The sequence below is a fragment of the Sturnira hondurensis genome, unplaced genomic scaffold (genome assembly GCF_014824575.4).
Source record: "Sturnira hondurensis isolate 20B ecotype Veracruz unplaced genomic scaffold, ASM1482457v3 Scaffold0004271, whole genome shotgun sequence".
NCBI lineage: Eukaryota > Metazoa > Chordata > Mammalia > Chiroptera > Phyllostomidae > Sturnira > Sturnira hondurensis.
In genome coordinates, this window is record NW_028076902.1 from 549,685 (window position 1) to 568,877 (window position 19,193).

Here is a 19,193-nt window from a genome sequence, read left to right on the forward strand (position 1 = left end):
AACTCTTAAGCAGTGTGTAGTCCTTTTTGGTCCTTCATTATATAAACTTCCTCTTAATCCTGTTTTCAGTAGAGTGCCTCCCTGGTACCTTGGGCCAGTTTTTACAACCACCACCTCTCCATAAAAAAATCTTAAGTATTCTGCCAGACTGTGAGGGTGCATGGTTGTCATTTTCTGCTCACCCGGGAATAAAATATATAGTCAAACCGTTTAACCAAAGGCTTTCAGCCAGTTCTTTTTAGCTTTTATCTCATGCTTTATCCCTCAGAGGACATACTATCTCCAATTCTTGAGGCTTTCTGGGCTTTTGTGGCATGCACTATGTGTTTCTTTTTTACTTTGTCTCTTACTATTGGACTAAGATTTGATCTATAACTGATCTTCGATTTGTATATTTCAAGATTTTGTTAGCATCTTGGCTGTCATGACTTCATTTTCTTTGGCTGAAGATTTTCTTTTTAACTGTTCCCTTTGCTGTGCTTTTAGTAAGCCTTCAGAAGAAATCTGAGATAAACCTGGTTATCAGATGTGGTTAACTGGGAGTTTGCCAATCCTTTCTAGACTCACAGCCTTTGTGTTTGGAGTTACATCCTTTTAATATAAACTTCAGTTAATGCTTGAGCTGTAATAACAGTTTATTTGTTTGTCTAACATGAGGCATTTAACCTTTGGGCATTTATAAAAAACTGTCCGAGGACCATATCAATTAAACTTGGGATTTTTATCGCATTTCTCTTTCCCATAGCTTATCAACAGAGATCTTTTTTTAAAATCAGGTTTATTGAAACATGATTTATGTAAAATAAATGAAGCCTTTTTGGTGTAAAGCAGAAAGTTTTAACAAACGGAGCGATATAACCACCTCAGACAACTAGAACACCTCAAATATAGAACAACACCTCAAATATAGAACATTTCTATTACCCCCATAGTTCTCTTTGCTCTTTTATAGCCAGTAAGTAGAGTAGCTATGTTTTAGTTATTTTCAGTTAAGCTTATTATATCCACCCTTTCTGAAAATATTTTACTTTCCTTTAAAATTTTGACTGGCTCTTTAATACTTTATTTTTAGAACAGTTTCAGGTTCATAGCAAAATAGAACTTTTGAAAAGTACAGTTCTGTATACCCGTACTCGCAACACAGAGCAGCCTTCCAATTTTAACCTTTAAAAAAATTGTGTGTATATGTGTATACATATGCGTGTATATATGTGTGTATATCTATATAATCTTTTAAAATAGGGACAGAGGTCGGAGGAGCAGATCACGCATGAGAAGGCGGTCTCGGTCACGGGGTGGTCGTAGACGTAGGAGCAGAAGCAAAGTAAAGGAAGATAAATTTAAAGGAAGTCTTTCTGAAGGAATGAAGGTTGAGCAAGAATCATCTTCTGAAGATAAGTAAGAGTGACATTTTCCCATGTTTTCTTTTTCAGTTCAGAGAAACACTGACGTAAATCTTTATTTTCCACCTAAATATTGTAAGTGAGCCCATTTGTTTGGTTTTGAATTGAAGTTAAACTTTGTGCATATTTTATAGGATATATGGCAGAGGTCATGGTTTTTTGAATTTGAATGTTTCTGTTTTGGGTAGAGTAAATATTGGGCCGTTACTTTATGATGAGCTTTTCCTTAATTTTTTTTTTAGAAACAATAGATATGTTAGATAATCTCACCAATCTTTTAAAATTTTATTTATTTATTTTTAGACAGAGGGGAAGGAAGGGAGAAAGAGAGGTAGAGAAACATCGATGTGCTGTTGTGTCTTGCACGCCCTCCACTGGGGACCTGGCCTGCAACCCAGGTGTGGCTCCTGACTAGGAATCAAACCGGTGATCCTTTGGTTCATAGGCCAGCGCTCAGTCCTCTAAGCCACAGCAGCCAGGGCTAACCTTGCCAATCTTAATACCAATTTTGTGGGGAGAAATTTATATATTAAGTTTAGACTTTTTAGTTTGTAAAACGATACATACTTTGCAACTGAGGCTATCTGGTGGTAGATGCGCATGTTAAAAATGTGGAAAATGCAGAAACGCTTCAGTGTTTAATAATATGGCAGGGAAATCTTTTCTAAATGCAAACTTAGTTGTGTAAATAAAACATCTCAAAAATAAGTAAGACTAGTTTAGAGCAGTGGTTCTCAACTGGAAGTGATTTGCTTCCCCACTTGGGAACGTCTGAAGACATTTTAAGGTCATCCAGTGACTAGAGGCCAGGGATACTGTTGAACATCCTCCAGTGCACAAGACAGCCCCCATAGTGAACTGTCAAAATGTCAGTAGTGCTAAGTAAGGACAAGAAACTCTGATTAAAGCCAAGTGATGAGAAAGTTGAATTGGGGAAAGGTGTTATGCATAGATTGCTAACCTCTTCAGAGTCCAGTGGACATTCAGCAGACCACAGAAAAGGCTGCACTGGGAGGGATCATGAAGGTAGTGGAGGAATTTTTTAGTGGTCAGTTAGGACCGGCCTGGGTCAGTGTCAGGAGATAGAGCCACATTCCTCTTCACATTGTGTGCTAATGTTTACGTGTGCATTTTTGATGGAAAAGGGTTTGTAGCTTTCAAAAGGTTCTGTGACCCAGAAAAGGTACCTTGTTTATCTGTTCTGGCCCTCTTGTTTTATAGGTGTGGAAACTGAGGATAGAGAGGTGAAATGACTTTACTAATCCTAAGGTCATGACAGAGCCAATGCTGACACTTTTTTAATTTAAGGATCTTTTGTTCTTCATTTTGGTGCCATGAAACAGATAAGGGTAAAAATGAGACACAGAAGGTTAAATTACTTGCAAGAATTTCAAACCAGACACTGAGACAGTTTTAGAAACAAAGATAAAGAGGGTAAGATAGCTTGAGACTTTTGCTTAAACTTACTGATGACCTACATTTTCCAGCTTTTGTTTTTACAGCATAAAATTATGGTGTAGGAATATCCAAGGGTGTTTAAAATTAATTACATGTGTATATGTGTTAACTTTTTTAAGCCTTGAAGACTTTGATGTAGAGGAGGAAGATGAAGAGGCATTAATAGAACAGAGAAGAATACAAAGGCAAGCGATTGTTCAGGTATGTGATTTTAGTAAAATTTTGATTAATCCTCCTTAAATAATCAATATTTTAGTAAAATAAAGGTTTTTTACTTTAACAAAGAAGTGACAATAGTAGCAATTTAATGGGTCTTTAAAAAAAAGATTGTTTCTTAATAAAATTGAAATGTTTACCCTTTCAGTTATTAATAGGATTGATATAAATCTCTTCTGTAAGACAAAAATTTGAAGTTTGCTTTTTAAGTTAATGAACAGGAAAAACCCTCATAAATAAGTATAGGATAAATTGTAGGAACTTTATTTAGCAAAAAATTATGCCTGTTATTATTTGAAAGAAAACAAACTTCTTAATATCTAATTGTTTAAATGGAACATCTCAAAAATAATTTTAAGATTAGAATTAGGCAGTTGGAAAATTGAGTGGGGAAAGTGTTGTGCATAGTCTTTATGTAGTTATTTAATGAATTATAAGGTGAGCTGCCTTGGAAGATTGCCAGTTCCTCCTTGGCAATCCTGGCATAAAGCCATGACCACTAGATCCTTTATGGGTGGCAGACCCTATAAAGTGCCTCTGTCATCATCATTAGGAGAATTTTCTGCTAATGATGGGAAAGTGAGTGTGTGGAGTTGAAAGGAAGAATTCTGAAAGACACGAAAAATGTTTAGATACTATAAGGAGGACAGCGGACAAAAGGAAAGAACAGTTGTGGTAGCTCACCCAAACATGCGTAATAAACCATAAAACAGGTAATGGTGTGTCAGAGTGAAGGAAAGAATTTAAATCACCAGAGGCTGGCTGTAGAGCAAAACTGGAACTCCAGAGGAAACTTAACTTTTCTGGGACACTGATGAAATTTTATTATTGAATTGATATTCCTAAGGACTTGGTTGAAATTTTTTTGTTCTTGCCCAGGTCCACAATTCCTTATGTCAAGCCCTTGGGGGCAGATATGCTTCAGAGCTCAGAAATATTTGAATTTTAGAAAGGTAATATGCTGCATCTATGTATAGTAGCCCCATCAGTGGGGTCTAGAACAGCACCCCATCATCAAATACATGCATATTTCCGTAGCGAGGCATGTTAGTTCATGCTGGGGGAGATGACGAATATGAAATAGTGTCACATCTGTTTTGGTCGGTTTTGCCACCTAATGAATGCGTACCATACATAGTAAACTATTTTAGAGTTTTGTGGGTTTTGGAATTACATAAGGGATTGTGGATCTGATTCAGTCAAGGCATCAATGTTGTCTAAAAAGTTTTAACATATGACTCTTTATAAAGTACCTCTTAGCAGATATATTTAGATAACATCAGATTTTGTGAAAGTAATGTGTTGTATTATTATTACAGAAATATAAATATCTTGCTGAAGATAGCAATATGTCTGTGCCATCTGAACCCAGCAGCCCCCAGAGCAGTACTCGCACACGGTCACCTTCTCCAGACGACATTCTGGAAAGGGTAGCTGCTGATGTTAAAGAGTATGAACGAGAAAATGTTGATACATTTGAGGCCTCAGTAAAAGCCAAGCATAATCTAATGACAGTTGAGCAAAATAATGGTAAGTTAGATTTTTTTTTGTGACCATGCTTTTCTCTGAATTCTTAGCTCTGTAAATTCATGAGAGAGATTGTTTTGGAATGGGGAAACTGAAAGATTAGGTATGTTACTTGGTAACTTACAATAAGTAATACAGTATGTATTAAATGTCCTAGTGAATGTTCTCCATAAATGTATTAGTTTGCATAACTGAAACAGTATATTGAATTCCCACTCATAATCTTTTGTTTTGCTTGCTAGAGTATTTTAAAGCAAATTTTAGCCATGATTTCATTTCATCTGTAAATATTTCAGTTTATATATTTGTTAAAGACTTAATGGTTGGTTTGAATCAAAATCTAAATAAGATGCACTTACTGTATTTGAGTTATATAAGTTGGTTAGGTGTCTGATATTCCTGGGCCTTTTCCTGTAGACAAAGGTAAGAAATATATACATTTTTGGAAAGGAATTCATACCAATATTGCCAATTAAAATTTGAAATTATAGGGGTTATATTAACTGATATGATTTTATATTTCTACCTCTTACAGTAAAAAAACTTGGTTCCAATTACATGATAACTCATATTATCATTTTGAAGCTTTTATAGGTTCATAGAGTTGTCAGTATGATTAACAACATTAAAGGTACTAAATTGATGTGGACCCTGACCTGCAGGATTTATGTATGTTGTGGCTGCTAGTGAACAAATATACACAGACAACGAAGTCTGTGGAGAAAAAGGGATGGCCACTCTCTAAGAGAGGGGGGCGGGGGGGGGGGCAACCCTTATTTGGACAGGCTTTTATTGTTTTGGGGGGGTACATTACATTGAAGATGGTCCTCATTTATTATGCACAGGTTCACTGTAGGTGACTGTCTTTTACAGATAATGAAGGAAAGAATGTAGCTAATTCAAAGGGAAGGGTGTTGCAGATTAAGGGGGAAAAGTGGTTGAACTGGTTACACTCCATACTTGGGAAGTTTAGCACAGATTTTAGGAAGTTAACTTTAGATGTAGGTAGTAAACATTTGCTTCCTCAATCCAGGGTGAGGGAGTTTTAGCAAAAACAAGCCTCATAGCAGCCTAGGTACAATGCGGGCCTGATCCTCAATGGGAGAACCTATCTGTGGGCATGGCTCCTGTGTGCCAGGCCTCGCTTCCTACTGGCTTTTCCGAGTGGGAGCTGGCTACATTCCCAAACCACACGGATCGGTTCCCTTTACTGAATACAATTTGAAATTTAATAGTTCTTTTTGTCCTTAGTATGCATTCCAAGGTATATAGTCACAAATCTCTTTTAAGGTCATTTGAAATAATTCTCTGTAATGTTATACCACCAATTCAATAGGTTTAGGTTTGTTTTTATTTGCTTTTGCTTTTTTTAATAATTTTTGGGGTTTTTGAAAATTTCTAAAGTATTTTTCATGTGTATGAGTATTCTGCCTACACAGGCACTCATCTGCATGAAAATGTCTTGTTTTTGTAGCTGCATACTATTCCAATGTAATGAATGTGCTATAGTTTATTTAATCTGTCTTAAATGGTGCATATATAGGATGTGTTCAGTTGTTGGCTGTTCATTGGAGCATTAGTTACAATAGTGTTTTACATTAAGACATTTTTTATGCTTTCCTTTGAGGTTGGTTTCCTAGAAATGGAATAGAAGAGTGAATGAATATTACAGAATTTTGCTATGTATTTCCAAGTTCACCTCTATAATGGCTGTACAATTATTGGCATACACAAGCAAGGTCTGAATGCTTATTTATCCAGAACCTTGTACAGTGTTGTCATGCTTGGGATTTTTAGCCAGTCTCATAAAAGAGATAGGTATTTCATTATAGTTTGAATTTACATTCTTTATTTCCAGGAACCCTTTAATGTTTTATCATGGTGTGGTTTTTTGTTTGTTTGTTTGTTTGTTTTTTAAATGGGGTTGTTAGACTTTTTAGGAGAGAAATATGTATAGACCTATATCTATTTTTAATGGGGATATTAACCTTTTGCGATTTAAGTTGCAATTTAGAAATACAATTTTTAAAGAGGAGCTTTCATTTTAATACATAATCGTTTAGCTGTTAGCATGTTAATTGAATATTGGTGAAAAATTGGTATTAGATCTTTCAACTTTATGAAATGTACCCTTTTAGAAAAAAGTGGATTGGCTTTGTACATTTTCAGTGTTTTTTTTTAAAGATTTTATTTATTTATCTTTAGAGGGGAAGGGAAGGAGAGAGGGAGAGAAACCACAATGTATGGTTGCCTTTCATGCGTCCCCTGCTGGGAATTGGCCTGCAGGGAACTGGCCTGCAACCCAGGCATGTGCCCTGACTGAGAATCGAACCTCGATCGTCTGAGTCGCAGGCCCACGCTCAATCCACTGAGCTACACCAGCCAGGGCCATTTTCAGTATTATAAAGTTGATTTTAAGTTGATTATTAATAAAAAACTGATGTGCAAGAGGAAAAAAGTTTTAATTGCTGTTAGTGATTTTCCATGATTTCTACTTTAAATTGTATCTCTTCATTTTTCAAATATTAATGCTAATTTTCATTAAGGGTCTTCTCAGAAGAAGCTTTTGGCACCTGATATGTTTACAGAATCTGATGATATGTTTGCTGCATATTTTGATGTAAGTTATTTTCAGTCATAAAAACACCACTATCACCCAAAATATATATAGCTAACAAGTATGCATTTGTGCATGAGTGTGTAAATGGAGGGAGGGAGGGGGAGAGAGAGATGGATAAAGCAAATTAATAAATGTTAACATTTGGACGCCTGGATGAAGGGTATCTGGGAACTTACGTAGTAGTTTTACAACTTTTCTATAAGTCTGAAATTAAGTCAGAATTTTAAAACAAATGCAGCACAACAGTTTGGGAGCTTCATAAAAAGAGTTACTTAGTTGGCCAAACAGAGTCCCTATGGTGGTTTCCATAAAAAGACACATTTTTAATTTTTACCAATAACTTAATTTGGGTATTTTTGAGTGTGTCGGCTATCTCTTACATGGTATAACATTGATTGTTCTCAGTTAATGTCTCTGTTTGATCATTATCAGTTTCAATTGGTCTATCCAACTGTGGAGCATTGTCCAGTGAGAAATCTCCAGCACGAAATTTCACAAACCACTTTTGACACATCCAGTCAGTCACAGCAACTTCCCCATTCATGGCACAAATCTTTTCTTGCATTTCAGTTGTATTACCATTCTTGAAATAATAAAGCTAACATGCTGACAATGTGTATTTTTTTCCATTCAGTATTAAAATGGCTACCCAGAAATTCACCTATTTTGATGTGTGTTTTTTTAAGCCCACACTGATATGACAGCTGTCACAATACAATCTAAGAAGTTAGAGATAACTAAGTTTCAAATGAAGTTAAAGATAACTAAGTGCTGCTAGAGTTTTCTTACAGAAAAAAGCAAATGAACTTTTTGGCCAACCGAATAAATACCAAGTGACTTGAAACAACTTTTTTCTTAGATTTCCACACTGTGTATTCTTGTATATGGTAGTTAGGTGAGATAAGGTGACGTCAACAATTTCCAGGCCTTTATTAAAACAGAATTTATTTTGGGCTTTTATATCGTAGGTGATGGAGAACTTAAGGATTTGGAGCCTAATAGAAATCATTGAGTTGTTGAAAATGTTATAGGGTGGGTTAAGGAATTTTGCTCCTTTAGCCATTTTTATCAGTGCCTTTTCTTGAAAAGTTTTAAACATTCAAAAGTAAGAGAACATGAGCAATAGGAAGCTTTCATAAGAGGAGGTGGGAAGGATAAACATATAACAAAACAATTAAAAAGGGAATAGGATAAGTAGCCAGTGCCCGGAACCCAGCATACATTGGTAATTGGCTTAAGGAATGTGTCACATACACATTTTGCAATGGGGAAGGGGAGTGGTGTGTGATAAAGACTCTGCAGAAGTGCCAGATAACTCTTAATTTCCCTCATAGGCTTAACTGTACAGCCAGAGACATTTCATACATATGTGGGAAGAGAAGCAAGGGGTGTTACATGGACAAGGCAGTAAAAGAAATGTGAGAATTGGTAGGAGAGTTGTACACTGATTGTTAACTTAAGTGCCCATGTATAATGTTTGTCCTCTATCAATAGCTATGGAAAATTAGATCTGGTTTAAGTTTTTATTTTCATTTATATCCTAGTCATGTTCCCAAAAGTTTTTAAAGATACTCTGTTAATTTTTTTTCCTAAACATTGTGGTACAGGAGACTCTGGTGATCATATTTCATTTATGTCACGTTTTACATGAGTTGATAGTAAGAATTTATTTTGGCATGAAATGTTTTTATTAAATTATAGCTGGTTCACCCATTTTTGTTTTAAAGGAAGTACTTTAAATGTCCACCTGATTAGTGGGTACAAAGCTCATATTGCCTCCTTAATTTCAGAGTGCTCGTCTTCGGGCTGCTGGCATTGGAAAAGATTTCAAAGAGAATCCTAACCTCAGGGATAACTGGACTGATGCAGAAGGCTATTACCGTAAGTTCACTGTTCTTATTTAGAGTTCATTGTAACATTTTATAAAAATGTGTGGCTGATGTAGTCACTCATTGAAGAACCCTAAAAGTCACATACATCAGCATTCCATCACTTAGAAAGTGTCTTATCTAGCAGCTGCTGAATCCCACTTTATTTCAGTAACAGCCCAGAATCATCACCAATTGAAGTGAGGTAGACTTGATATGCAACTTAGTTCTGTTCACAGTTGTTTTAGCCATTAAATAATCCCTAAGAAGGAAGGGAGCCCTCACTTGCTCCTCTTGTTCTGAAAACAAGAGAAATAGCATACAAGGAACTTGTATTAGTCATGTAGGACTGCAGCTGGAAACATTTCAGCCAGCACATTTCTTCCATATCCAGTGTTCAAATCATCAGCATTTGATAGGATGGATAGCAGAAACTCCCCTTGTAATGGTTAGAAGTGGACATGCAATTTTAACCACATTATGAAAGACTGACCAGTGGAGGCCTGACCTTGATTCTCTATGGTGTCTAGGAGGCCAAGCACACAGTAGAATTTGATATGTTTTAAGTGACTGCACTGTTTCCTACTTTTTAATTTATTCTGTATATTTCATAGTTTTGTTTGGTAATCTGTGTGGTCAGAATTCTAATTTTTTAATTTACTCCTTTAGGTGTGAACATAGGTGAAGTACTAGATAAGCGTTACAATGTGTATGGCTACACTGGTCAAGGCGTGTTCAGTAATGTTGTACGAGCCAGAGATAATGCAAGAGCCAACCAAGAAGTGGCTGTAAAGATCATCAGAAACAATGAGCTCATGTAAGTTCAGAAAAATATATAATGAAACCTTTGACAACACAGGTATTCACAAGAAAATATTTTTAAGTGCTGTTAAAAAAGTAAAAATCTGTATAAAATAAGTATTGCAATTATAAAATGACAGAAGCCATTATTTTGATGGGATTTTTAGTTTATAGCCATGTGTTAAATGTGAAGTACTAGAATTGTAGGCTGATTTATATTTCAGTGCATTTCCGTACCGACTGTGTACACTATTACCAACTTAGACTTCTGCTGCTGCCTGTCTAATGTTCATTTTTTGCTATGAATATCTTAAACTCAAAACCAGAGGAGAGAATCAATAAAAGGATTATATTGATTAGTTGCAACTGATAAGCATGTGGTGGTAAAAAAAGGAAAGCTGGTTTATTAGATAGTACTGAGAATTATTTGTATCTTTTGCCTTTTTTCTTTAATAGAATAATTACATAATTGCCACACACATTTGAATGCATGATCTATACCACACACTAAGCTGGTATTAAAGTCTATTTACCCTTGGTTTTGAAACACTGGAAAGAAATGTTGCAGATTTATACTACAGTCTTAAACCACCAAAGGTTTTTTTGTTTTGTTTTGATGGTTATCCCAACCACTGTAATAATAGACACTAACTTTTCAAAATGTAGCTTACTGACAAATTATAACTAGAGTTTCAGAGGATAACCAAATATTAATATTTAGTGAGACATTCTTTAATTAGACTTATAAGGAACCAAGACTGTACACAGTATGGTTCCACTTTTGTATAACATAATATTTATGTCAAGACTTGAGAATAAAATGTGCAAGATTGACTTCCTTCAAGCGAGGTGGGTTTATTCTTCAGTGTTTTTGTGTTATTGGTTATTTTGGAAATTAACTTCATGAAAACAGTATTGATTTGGTATAAAGTATTATGTAAATGATAGAGTCTTATTTTTCCTCAACAGATTTATTATTACTACTTTTTAAAAAATACTAACTAATTTACCACCTGTGGTACATCAGATTGGAACTTGAAAACATATACTACTTTTCCTAAATTCTGTATGTATTTAATTTTGACCAATTTTTTTTTTAAATTTCAGGCAAAAAACTGGTTTAAAAGAACTAGAATTCTTGAAAAAACTTAATGATGCTGATCCTGATGACAAATTTCATTGTTTACGGCTCTTCAGACACTTTTATCACAAACAGCATCTCTGTCTCGTATTTGAGCCTCTCAGGTACAGTGTTAAAACTTATACACTCACTGAAAATTAAGCTTTTTTATCTCTACCAGCCTCACTTTAGAGTCAGCGATTTTCAACTAGTCCACCACAAGAATTCTTAAAACATTCGGTACCTGACTGTTTAGTCAGAGGCACTGACCTGTTTTCCCTTACACTGTCAAATAAAAATATGACAACAGCCAACACAACAAGAGCTGTCTGGTGTGAGCGAATCAAAATTATACTTGTTTTTGTTAGATCAGCAAAGAATAATGGTTTTTGGTATGCTGCAGAATTGTAGTAATTAGTTTATGTGTGCCAGAAGATGAAGAAGGTTGAAAATCACTGCTGTAGATGAATGACATGACAGATTTTCTGGGTGTTTTCTTTTTTCTTTTTTTTTTCTTTCATTGTGCCCTAGTTTTTGTTTTTTAACTTTTGATTAAGAGCTAACTTTTTGACACTCATTAATGTATAAACATTAATTGTTTGCACATTATGTGCCAGTTACTAATCACTTTTAACCTTCAGCTGAACAAGAAAAATTCTCTGAAAATTAAGTATTTCAAGGAAGGATTGAGCAAGAATGAAAAGAAATGGGAATTGGGGAATTAGAAATACGATTTTGATCTTCAAAAGCTTTGAAGTTAGGCTTTCCAATATAAACCCATTCTAAAATCAATGTGAATTTTACCATTGCCTGTCTTCTAGTTATTTTGAAAATTGAGTTTTACTGGAAAATTGTTTTAAGTGTACACCATTCCATATGCTCTAATTTCACTGCAGAACAATTTATCAAATGTTTTGGGCTGGGGTTCTTGAACAGAATATTTTCATTGTAATCCATATTTGGGGTTTAGTTTTACTTTATGCTTAAATGTTTTTGCTTTTTTAAATGTACATTTTGCATTTTAACGCCAAACCATTTTTTTTCTCTTTTAAAAGTATGAATTTACGAGAGGTGTTGAAAAAATATGGTAAAGATGTTGGTCTTCATATTAAAGCTGTAAGATCCTATAGTCAGCAGTTGTTCTTGGCATTGAAACTCCTTAAACGATGCAATATTCTACATGCAGATATCAAGCCAGATAATATCCTGGTAAGTCAAATGGCCAGGTTGCCTTGTGTATCCATATACTGCCTTACTGGTAATGTGAGATTACCACTATTCTAGAAATAACATCTGAGAAGAATAATTTACTGTGTGTATTACCCATTACAAATGACTCTACCAGTTTTTACTTTTTTGGTAACTGAGCCATGAAATTTTAAACTATAAAATTGAGATAGGCCACTATCCCAATTTTTTTCTTTTTGATTGTGGATTCACAGTACACACAAATCCCCAAAGTGCTTAATAATAGTAATGATGGGCTTTCTCTGGTATTGGAGGGAAAAAGTGCTGCACATGTTTCTGTTTTTGAAAGAAGGTATGTCTGCACTTCTTTGTGCTTTAGTTTTATAGACTGATGGAGTTAGGGACATTTAAGAGTACTGCCTTCTCTTAAGCAGATCTATGGAGTTGAGTTTAAAAGTGCCCAGGAGTCATTCTTTTTTTCCCTTAGTCTTTATTGCTTTAGAAGCTGTGCCTTCTGAGAGCCCAAACATAGTTAAAGCTTAGTCCTGGTTAGGTGTTAGATTGAAAGATGTATTTCATGGTCATGACCTCATTTAACTAACAACTTATGATGTAGCATGCAGATGCACAGTGTTTATGTTTTTGAAAGTCAGAAATATATATTATAATGTAAAGATTGATGTACAAACACTGTATTTCCTTTTACACTGCCACATTAATAATGAGGCATTTCATTTTGGTATGTTTGGTCTGAGTTTATAATGTATTGCATATCTAATGTAATTTGTCTTTAGGAGCTAATTAAAGTGAAATGGTAGGTACATTATGAATAATAGACTTGCCTAGTCAACTTAATAGTTGATTTTTACCTCAGTTTTTTTCTTTTTTAAATTGTAAAATATGCACAGTTTAAAGATAATTACACAGTGAATATCTGTGTAACCACCATGGAGGTTAAAGAATAAGACATTTGCCAGTATCTTAGAAGCTCTTGTTTTTAAAACCTTCATTTTTCTTTGAGTTAGTGTTAAACTAGTGTAGATTTTCACAAAGACTCTGACACTGAATATTTTCCATTCCTCAAGAAGGAAAAATAGGTATCAGAGGCCAGATGGAGCTGTTTAATGTAAATCCAAAACTTTTAGCTCATGACTTTAGCTATCAGTATGGCAGAAGTACCACATTCCTCATGAGCAGGTAGAAGATGTGTAGCTAAACTGAAGTGCACCTAAATTAGGTAGCCCTGCTATCATTTAAGGCGTTTTAAGCCAACCGAAAAGTTCCATTGGTAGGTTCTAATTTCAAAATGGTCCTGGGTTTTTTCTTGCTATTTGCAACTGCTTTTTTTTTTTTATCCTCACCCAAGGATATGTTAATTGATATGAGAGAGATAGAGGAAGGTGGTGGGGAGAGACAGACAAACACTGACAGGAAAGAGAAACATCTATCAGTTGCCTCCTGTAAATGCCTTAACCAGGGATCAAACTTGCCACCTTTTTCATGTGCAGACAATACCTCAAACCAACTGAGCCACCTGGCCAAGGTGCAGCTGCATTCTTAAGTAGCTAAATACACGTGATACTTTAACAAGCTTTGAAAGTACTTTTCCTTTTGAAGATACCTGTTTTACTGATCTCCTAGATGAAAACAATGCTTATTGATGTGTCACTTAAAAATAATCATTTCTATCATTAGCCTAATCCGGTGGATATCTGTAATGGACCAGCCCGTGTAACACTGACCAAGCTTTAGCACATACCAGTAGAGAGTGCCTAGGGTACTTTAATTATTTAAAGTGTTATGCGTCTTTTGGGTGGGAACAGTAGGCCAAGTTCAAGTCCCAACTCAGAATTTGTGTGTGTCTCTTTTGAAGGGGGGAAGGGACTCTGGAATATGAATTATCTGCACTTGTTAATCCTGAACATGCTTCTGACTCATGAGTGGCAGCAATCATGGGAGCAGCTCCAGCCTTTCTCAGCAGATGTCACTGTTACTGTGTATGTTGAAGTATTTACAAAGGGAAAAAGAAACAAATGACTAATACAGAGTTCATGTTTATTAGTTTCGCCAAGTATATTTAACACTTTTTAAACTAATAACCTTCTTATATTTAAGGGATTTAATAATTTTTGGACTTGAAGCGACTGCTAAATTTGGGGTGATCTAGCAGCTTCCAGTGAAAGTTTTTATTCCATTTTTGTCCAAATTTATTCTAAATCATCCTTCTTCTGTTGCCATCATAATTTTCTGGAAACTGAACGTTAATCTAAGTCTGATCCCTTATTAATGAACGTCTTTGTGCTCCTTAAATAGTGACTTGACTTTATTCAGGTGTTCTGGGGAGTTTTAGAAGATGCTTTGCTTCAGTGATATTTTTCTCTCACTAGCCCATCTTTTTCTAAATAGTGTTGGTTAGAATTAATTTTACTTTGTATTATCTCATATTTCTTCACTGAGAAAAGTTTTTACTAATTACAATTAAACATTTGGTAGCTCTTAATTTTTCATAATTAGGAAATTGAGTATAAAATAAAAAGGAATTTTAACATGAGTGACTTTGTTCTCAATATTGGAAATAACTTCTCAAAGCCAGTTATTTTTATCTGATTGTCTTATTGTTCCTAATATGAATTAAACTTCCATGATAAAATGTTTTGCAGGTTAATGAATCAAAAACTATTTTAAAGCTCTGTGATTTTGGGTCGGCTTCACATGTTGCGGATAATGACATAACTCCTTATCTTGTCAGTAGATTTTATCGTGCTCCTGAAATCAGTAAGTGTCTTCAAATGTTCTTTTTTTTTTAAAGGAGTTTTTAAAAAATATTTTATTTGTCTTTAGAGGGAAAGGGAAGGAGAGAGGGAGAGAAACATCAATATATGGTTGCCTCTCATGAGTCCCCTGCTGGGAACTGGCCTGCAACCCAGGCATGTGCCCAGACCGGGAATCGAACCTCGATCATCTGGTTCGCAGGCCCGCACTCAATCCACTGAGCTACACCAGCCACGGCTCAGATGTTCTTTGACCTGAGCCATCATGTACAGTGGAAACAGCATATTAATGTCTAAGTACTGTTTTCATCACATTCAGCAGCTCCACAGGGTCATTCATGAGGAAGGGAACCATGGCAAGTTCATCCTCAGGTGGAATGATGGTAGTTGCAACAGAAGTCTTTTTTTTTTTAATATATTTTATTGATTATGCCATTAGAGTTGTCCCATTTCCCCCCCTTCATTCCCCTCCACCCTGCACACCCCTCCCCATTCCCCCCCTTTTAGCTCATGTCCATGTGTCACAATCTCTTTAGTTTCTACATTTCCGATACTATTCTTGCCCTCTCCCTGTCTATTTTCTACCTACCATCTATGCTACTTATTCTCTGTAGCTTCTCCCCACTTCTCCTCCTCCCACTCCCCTGTTTCTTACCTTTCATGTGATCTCCATTTCTGTGGCTCCGCTCCTGATCTAGCTGTCCTCTTAGTTTGCTGTTGTTTTAGGTGTGGTGTTAATAACTGAGTTTGCTGTCCTTTCACTGTTCATATTTTTTATCTTCTTTTTCTTAGATAAATTCCTTTAACATTTCATATAATAAGGGCTTGGTGATGATGAACTCCTTGAACTTGACCTTATCTGAGAAGCACTTTATCTGTCCTTCCATTCTAAATGAAAGCTCTGCTGGGTAGAGCAATCTTGGTTGTGCGTCTTTGGATTTCATGACTTGGAATACTTCTTTCCAGCTCCTTGCCTGTAAGGTCTCTTTTGAGAAATCCGCTGACAGTCTGATGGGTACTCCTTTGTAGGTGACTGTCCCCTTTCTCTTGCTGCTTCTAGAATTGTCTCCTTCATTTTAATCTTGGCTAATGTAATTATGATGTGCCTTGGTGTGTTCTTCCTTGGGTTCACATTCTTTGGGACTCTCTGAGTTTCTTGGATTTCCTGGAAGTCTCTTTCCTTTGCCAGACTGGGGAAGTTCTCCTTTATTATTTGTTCAAATAGGTCTTCCACTGTTGCTCTTCTGGTTCCCCTGTAATTCGGATGTTGGAGTGTTTAAAGATGTCCTGTAGGTTCCTAAGCCTCTCCTCCTTTTTTTGAATTCTTGTTTCTTCATTCTTTTCTGTTTGGTTGTTTCTTTCTTCCTTCTGGTCCACTCCATTGATTTGAGTCCCAGTTTTCTTTCCATCACTGTTGGTTCCTTATGCATTTTCCTTCATTTCACTTAGTGCAGCCTTCTTTTTTTTTTTTTTTTTTTTTTTTTATTTGTGACCAAAATCAACCAGTTCTGTGAGCATCCTGATCACCAGTGTTTTGAACTGTGCATGTGACAGGTTGGCTATCTCTTGGTCGCTTAGAATTATTGGCTCTGGGGCTTTGAGCTGTTCTGCTTCAGCCATAATGTTTTGGTCTGTTCACAGCTGTTACATATGAAGGGCAGAGCCTACATGTTCACCCGGGCAAGGCAACCCAAGTCCCTGGGTTGTGACTGTATGTGGGGGTCGCATGAGAGAGGGAGAAATGGTGCTTGTTCCACTCTCTCTCAGATTTCGGTCTTCTCTGCTGCTTCCCACAAGCAAATTGGGCCCTTCTGGTGCTAGTTCCTGGGTGGGTGGGCTTGTGTACATTCTAGGACCCTGTGGGTCTCTCCAATGACCTCTCCTATGAGGCTGGGAACCTCTCTTAGCACCTTTTCATTCGGTGCTTTTAGGCTTTATTTCCCATCGCTGGGGCCCTGGGTTGTGCAGAGTCTCACTGCCCGTTTTTTGCCTGATTTATCTGCTCTCAAATGTGTGCTCGTGGTCAGCCAGCCACCTTGAGAACCTTACTGGGTTTTCATTCCGGGTCTGCCAACCACCACCTCTTCCTGCTGCAACCCCTCTCTGCTGGCTGCCACCTCTGCCCCTCTTACTGGTCTGGATGGATGGTTTGTTGTTGTCAGACTTTGGTACAGTTCAATTTTCTGTCTATTTGGTTCTGTTTTTGTTTTTGTTTCTAAATCTTTGTTGTTCTTCAATTTGGTTGTGTGAGGAGGTTCAGTATTTCCACCTGTTCCTCTATCTTGGTTGGAAGTTTTTAACCTCTGAGACAGGAGTTTTGATCATGTCTGGCAAGAGGAGCAAAAACAGTTGTAGAAAATCCTTGACCTCAGAGGACTGCTCTTGATTACTCAGGGCCTGATTATCAAATTTATGAATGGTGTAGGACCTTTGTTTTTTCCTGTTGCCTTGGTTGAGGCTGATTAGCACCAAAAATGAAATGAACAAAGAAGAAATACACATTTTTCTCTGCCCCTTCGATTCCTTCCCGACTGCTTCATTTTCTGAGATTTTGAGTTTGAGTTGTTAATTAATGGGAAAGAACATGAAACTAATGCCAAAGCAAGGTATTAAGATTGTGGTTATATAGATCAAGCTAAATTAATACTCCATTCATGGAAATAAATAGTAGTTGATTGTTTTTATCATCATATATTTAAACTTCCATTTTGTTTCCAGTTATAGGTAAAAGCTATGACTATGGTATAGATATGTGGTCAGTAGGTTGCACCTTATATGAACTCTATACTGGAAAAATTTTATTTCCTGGCAAAACCAATAACCATATGTTGAAGCTCGCCATGGATCTCAAAGGAAAGATGCCAAATAAGGTAGGACATTAATGTGAGCTTCTATTTTTTTTAAGGTCTTAGCATTATTTTCCTGTAGAGTGACTGATGGATTACTGATGCTCATTACTAATGGCTATTAAACAGTTACAGAGAGGCAAGTATGTGGCTACTGGGATATCCTTAGTTCTTTTTCATTTCTGGTCTTTAAATTAGAGGTTCTAATCAGCCAAGAGCTATCAAAAGAGAATAGAACTCTGTTTTCCTTTTCCCCTCTAAAGTCTGACTTTATGCTTTTCTTTACCCTCTTGAATTAAGCAGACAGTAGGGTAGAATTGGAATTGAGGAAGAGGGAATTGATGAACATAACTGTTGAACACCATATATATATTTTATATATATACACATGTATATATGATATATATATATGATATATATACTGTTTCATGTGTCTGTTTTTTCAGAAGCAGCAGTGTTCTTGGGAGCACAGCCTTACTGATAACAGCATAAACATGCTTGAGAGCTGAAATGCAAAAAGATGCAGGTCAGGTTAGTTAGATGTAAGGAAGAGCTCAGTCATCAGAGGAGGAATGGGTGAACATTGAAAGAAGAACTTGATGGCAATCAGTTTATTAAAGTTTGAAAGTTATTTGGGAAAGGAAGGTACCAAGAAAATTTACTTGAAATGACATTTTTCTAATGTAAAATTCATCTTAATGCTTCAGCTATAATATCAATTTGTTTTATTAACACAGAGCAAGATCTTTAGGGACTTACAAAATTTTCTGAGAGCCATATCTTAGACTTTTATAATTTCAGTTAATGTTATGTTGGACTTGTTAGAATAAATTACACAGAAATTAGCTGTTGGTATTTATTTTAATGAGAGCTAACCTGTATTGTTTTAGGGCTATTTGAGAATAATTTGTAAAATGTCTTTAAATTTCTTAACTGTAAAAAGAAAAAGCCCCAATTGTGTGATACTTTTCCTATCCAAGAAAAAATTATTTTAAGTTTTTGTTTAATCCTCAATTTGGAATAGTGAAAGCACAGCTCGATATCATAACTGGTTTAAGCTTACTGCCTGGGGAAATGTAATAATTTCATGTTATTAAGCTGAAGTTTTGTTTTATTTCCAGATGATTCGGAAAGGCGTATTCAAAGACCAACATTTTGATCAAAACCTTAACTTCATGTACATAGAAGTTGATAAAGTAACAGAGAGAGTAAGTCTTTTTTAAGTGCCAAGATTAACTGATTATCTTATTGTTAGCAAATGAGCTGGGTCATACTAGGAGCTGTGAATATTTTAAAACATTAAAAATAATTTTTGGTGTTGGTCAGTTCCTGAACAAATTAACATCAAGTTAATGAAAAAGATGAAGAGATTTTT

General features: G+C 35.8%; 1 protein-coding gene across 11 annotated transcripts in view; it reads left to right on the forward strand.

Moving 5' to 3' along the window:
• PRP4K (pre-mRNA processing factor kinase PRP4K) overlaps window positions 1-19,193 on the forward strand; it is a 37,426-nt gene that overhangs the window by 12,368 nt on the left and 5,865 nt on the right. For 10 of the 11 annotated variants that reach the window (XM_037045334.1, XM_037045336.1, XM_037045335.1 and 7 more), the window contains exons 4-14: window positions 1,243-1,398; window positions 2,981-3,062; window positions 4,397-4,607; window positions 7,151-7,224; window positions 9,015-9,105; window positions 9,762-9,909; window positions 11,001-11,138; window positions 12,069-12,222; window positions 14,862-14,976; window positions 17,691-17,842; window positions 18,940-19,026. In XM_037045334.1, the coding sequence (XP_036901229.1) occupies window positions 1,243-1,398; window positions 2,981-3,062; window positions 4,397-4,607; window positions 7,151-7,224; window positions 9,015-9,105; window positions 9,762-9,909; window positions 11,001-11,138; window positions 12,069-12,222; window positions 14,862-14,976; window positions 17,691-17,842; window positions 18,940-19,026 (1,408 nt within the window). Of the gene's footprint in view, window positions 1-1,242; window positions 1,399-2,979; window positions 3,063-4,396; window positions 4,608-7,150; window positions 7,225-9,014; window positions 9,106-9,761; window positions 9,910-11,000; window positions 11,139-12,068; window positions 12,223-14,861; window positions 14,977-17,690; window positions 17,843-18,939; window positions 19,027-19,193 lie in introns of all 11 variants that reach the window. The other variant, XM_037045345.1, reaches the window with a different exon arrangement.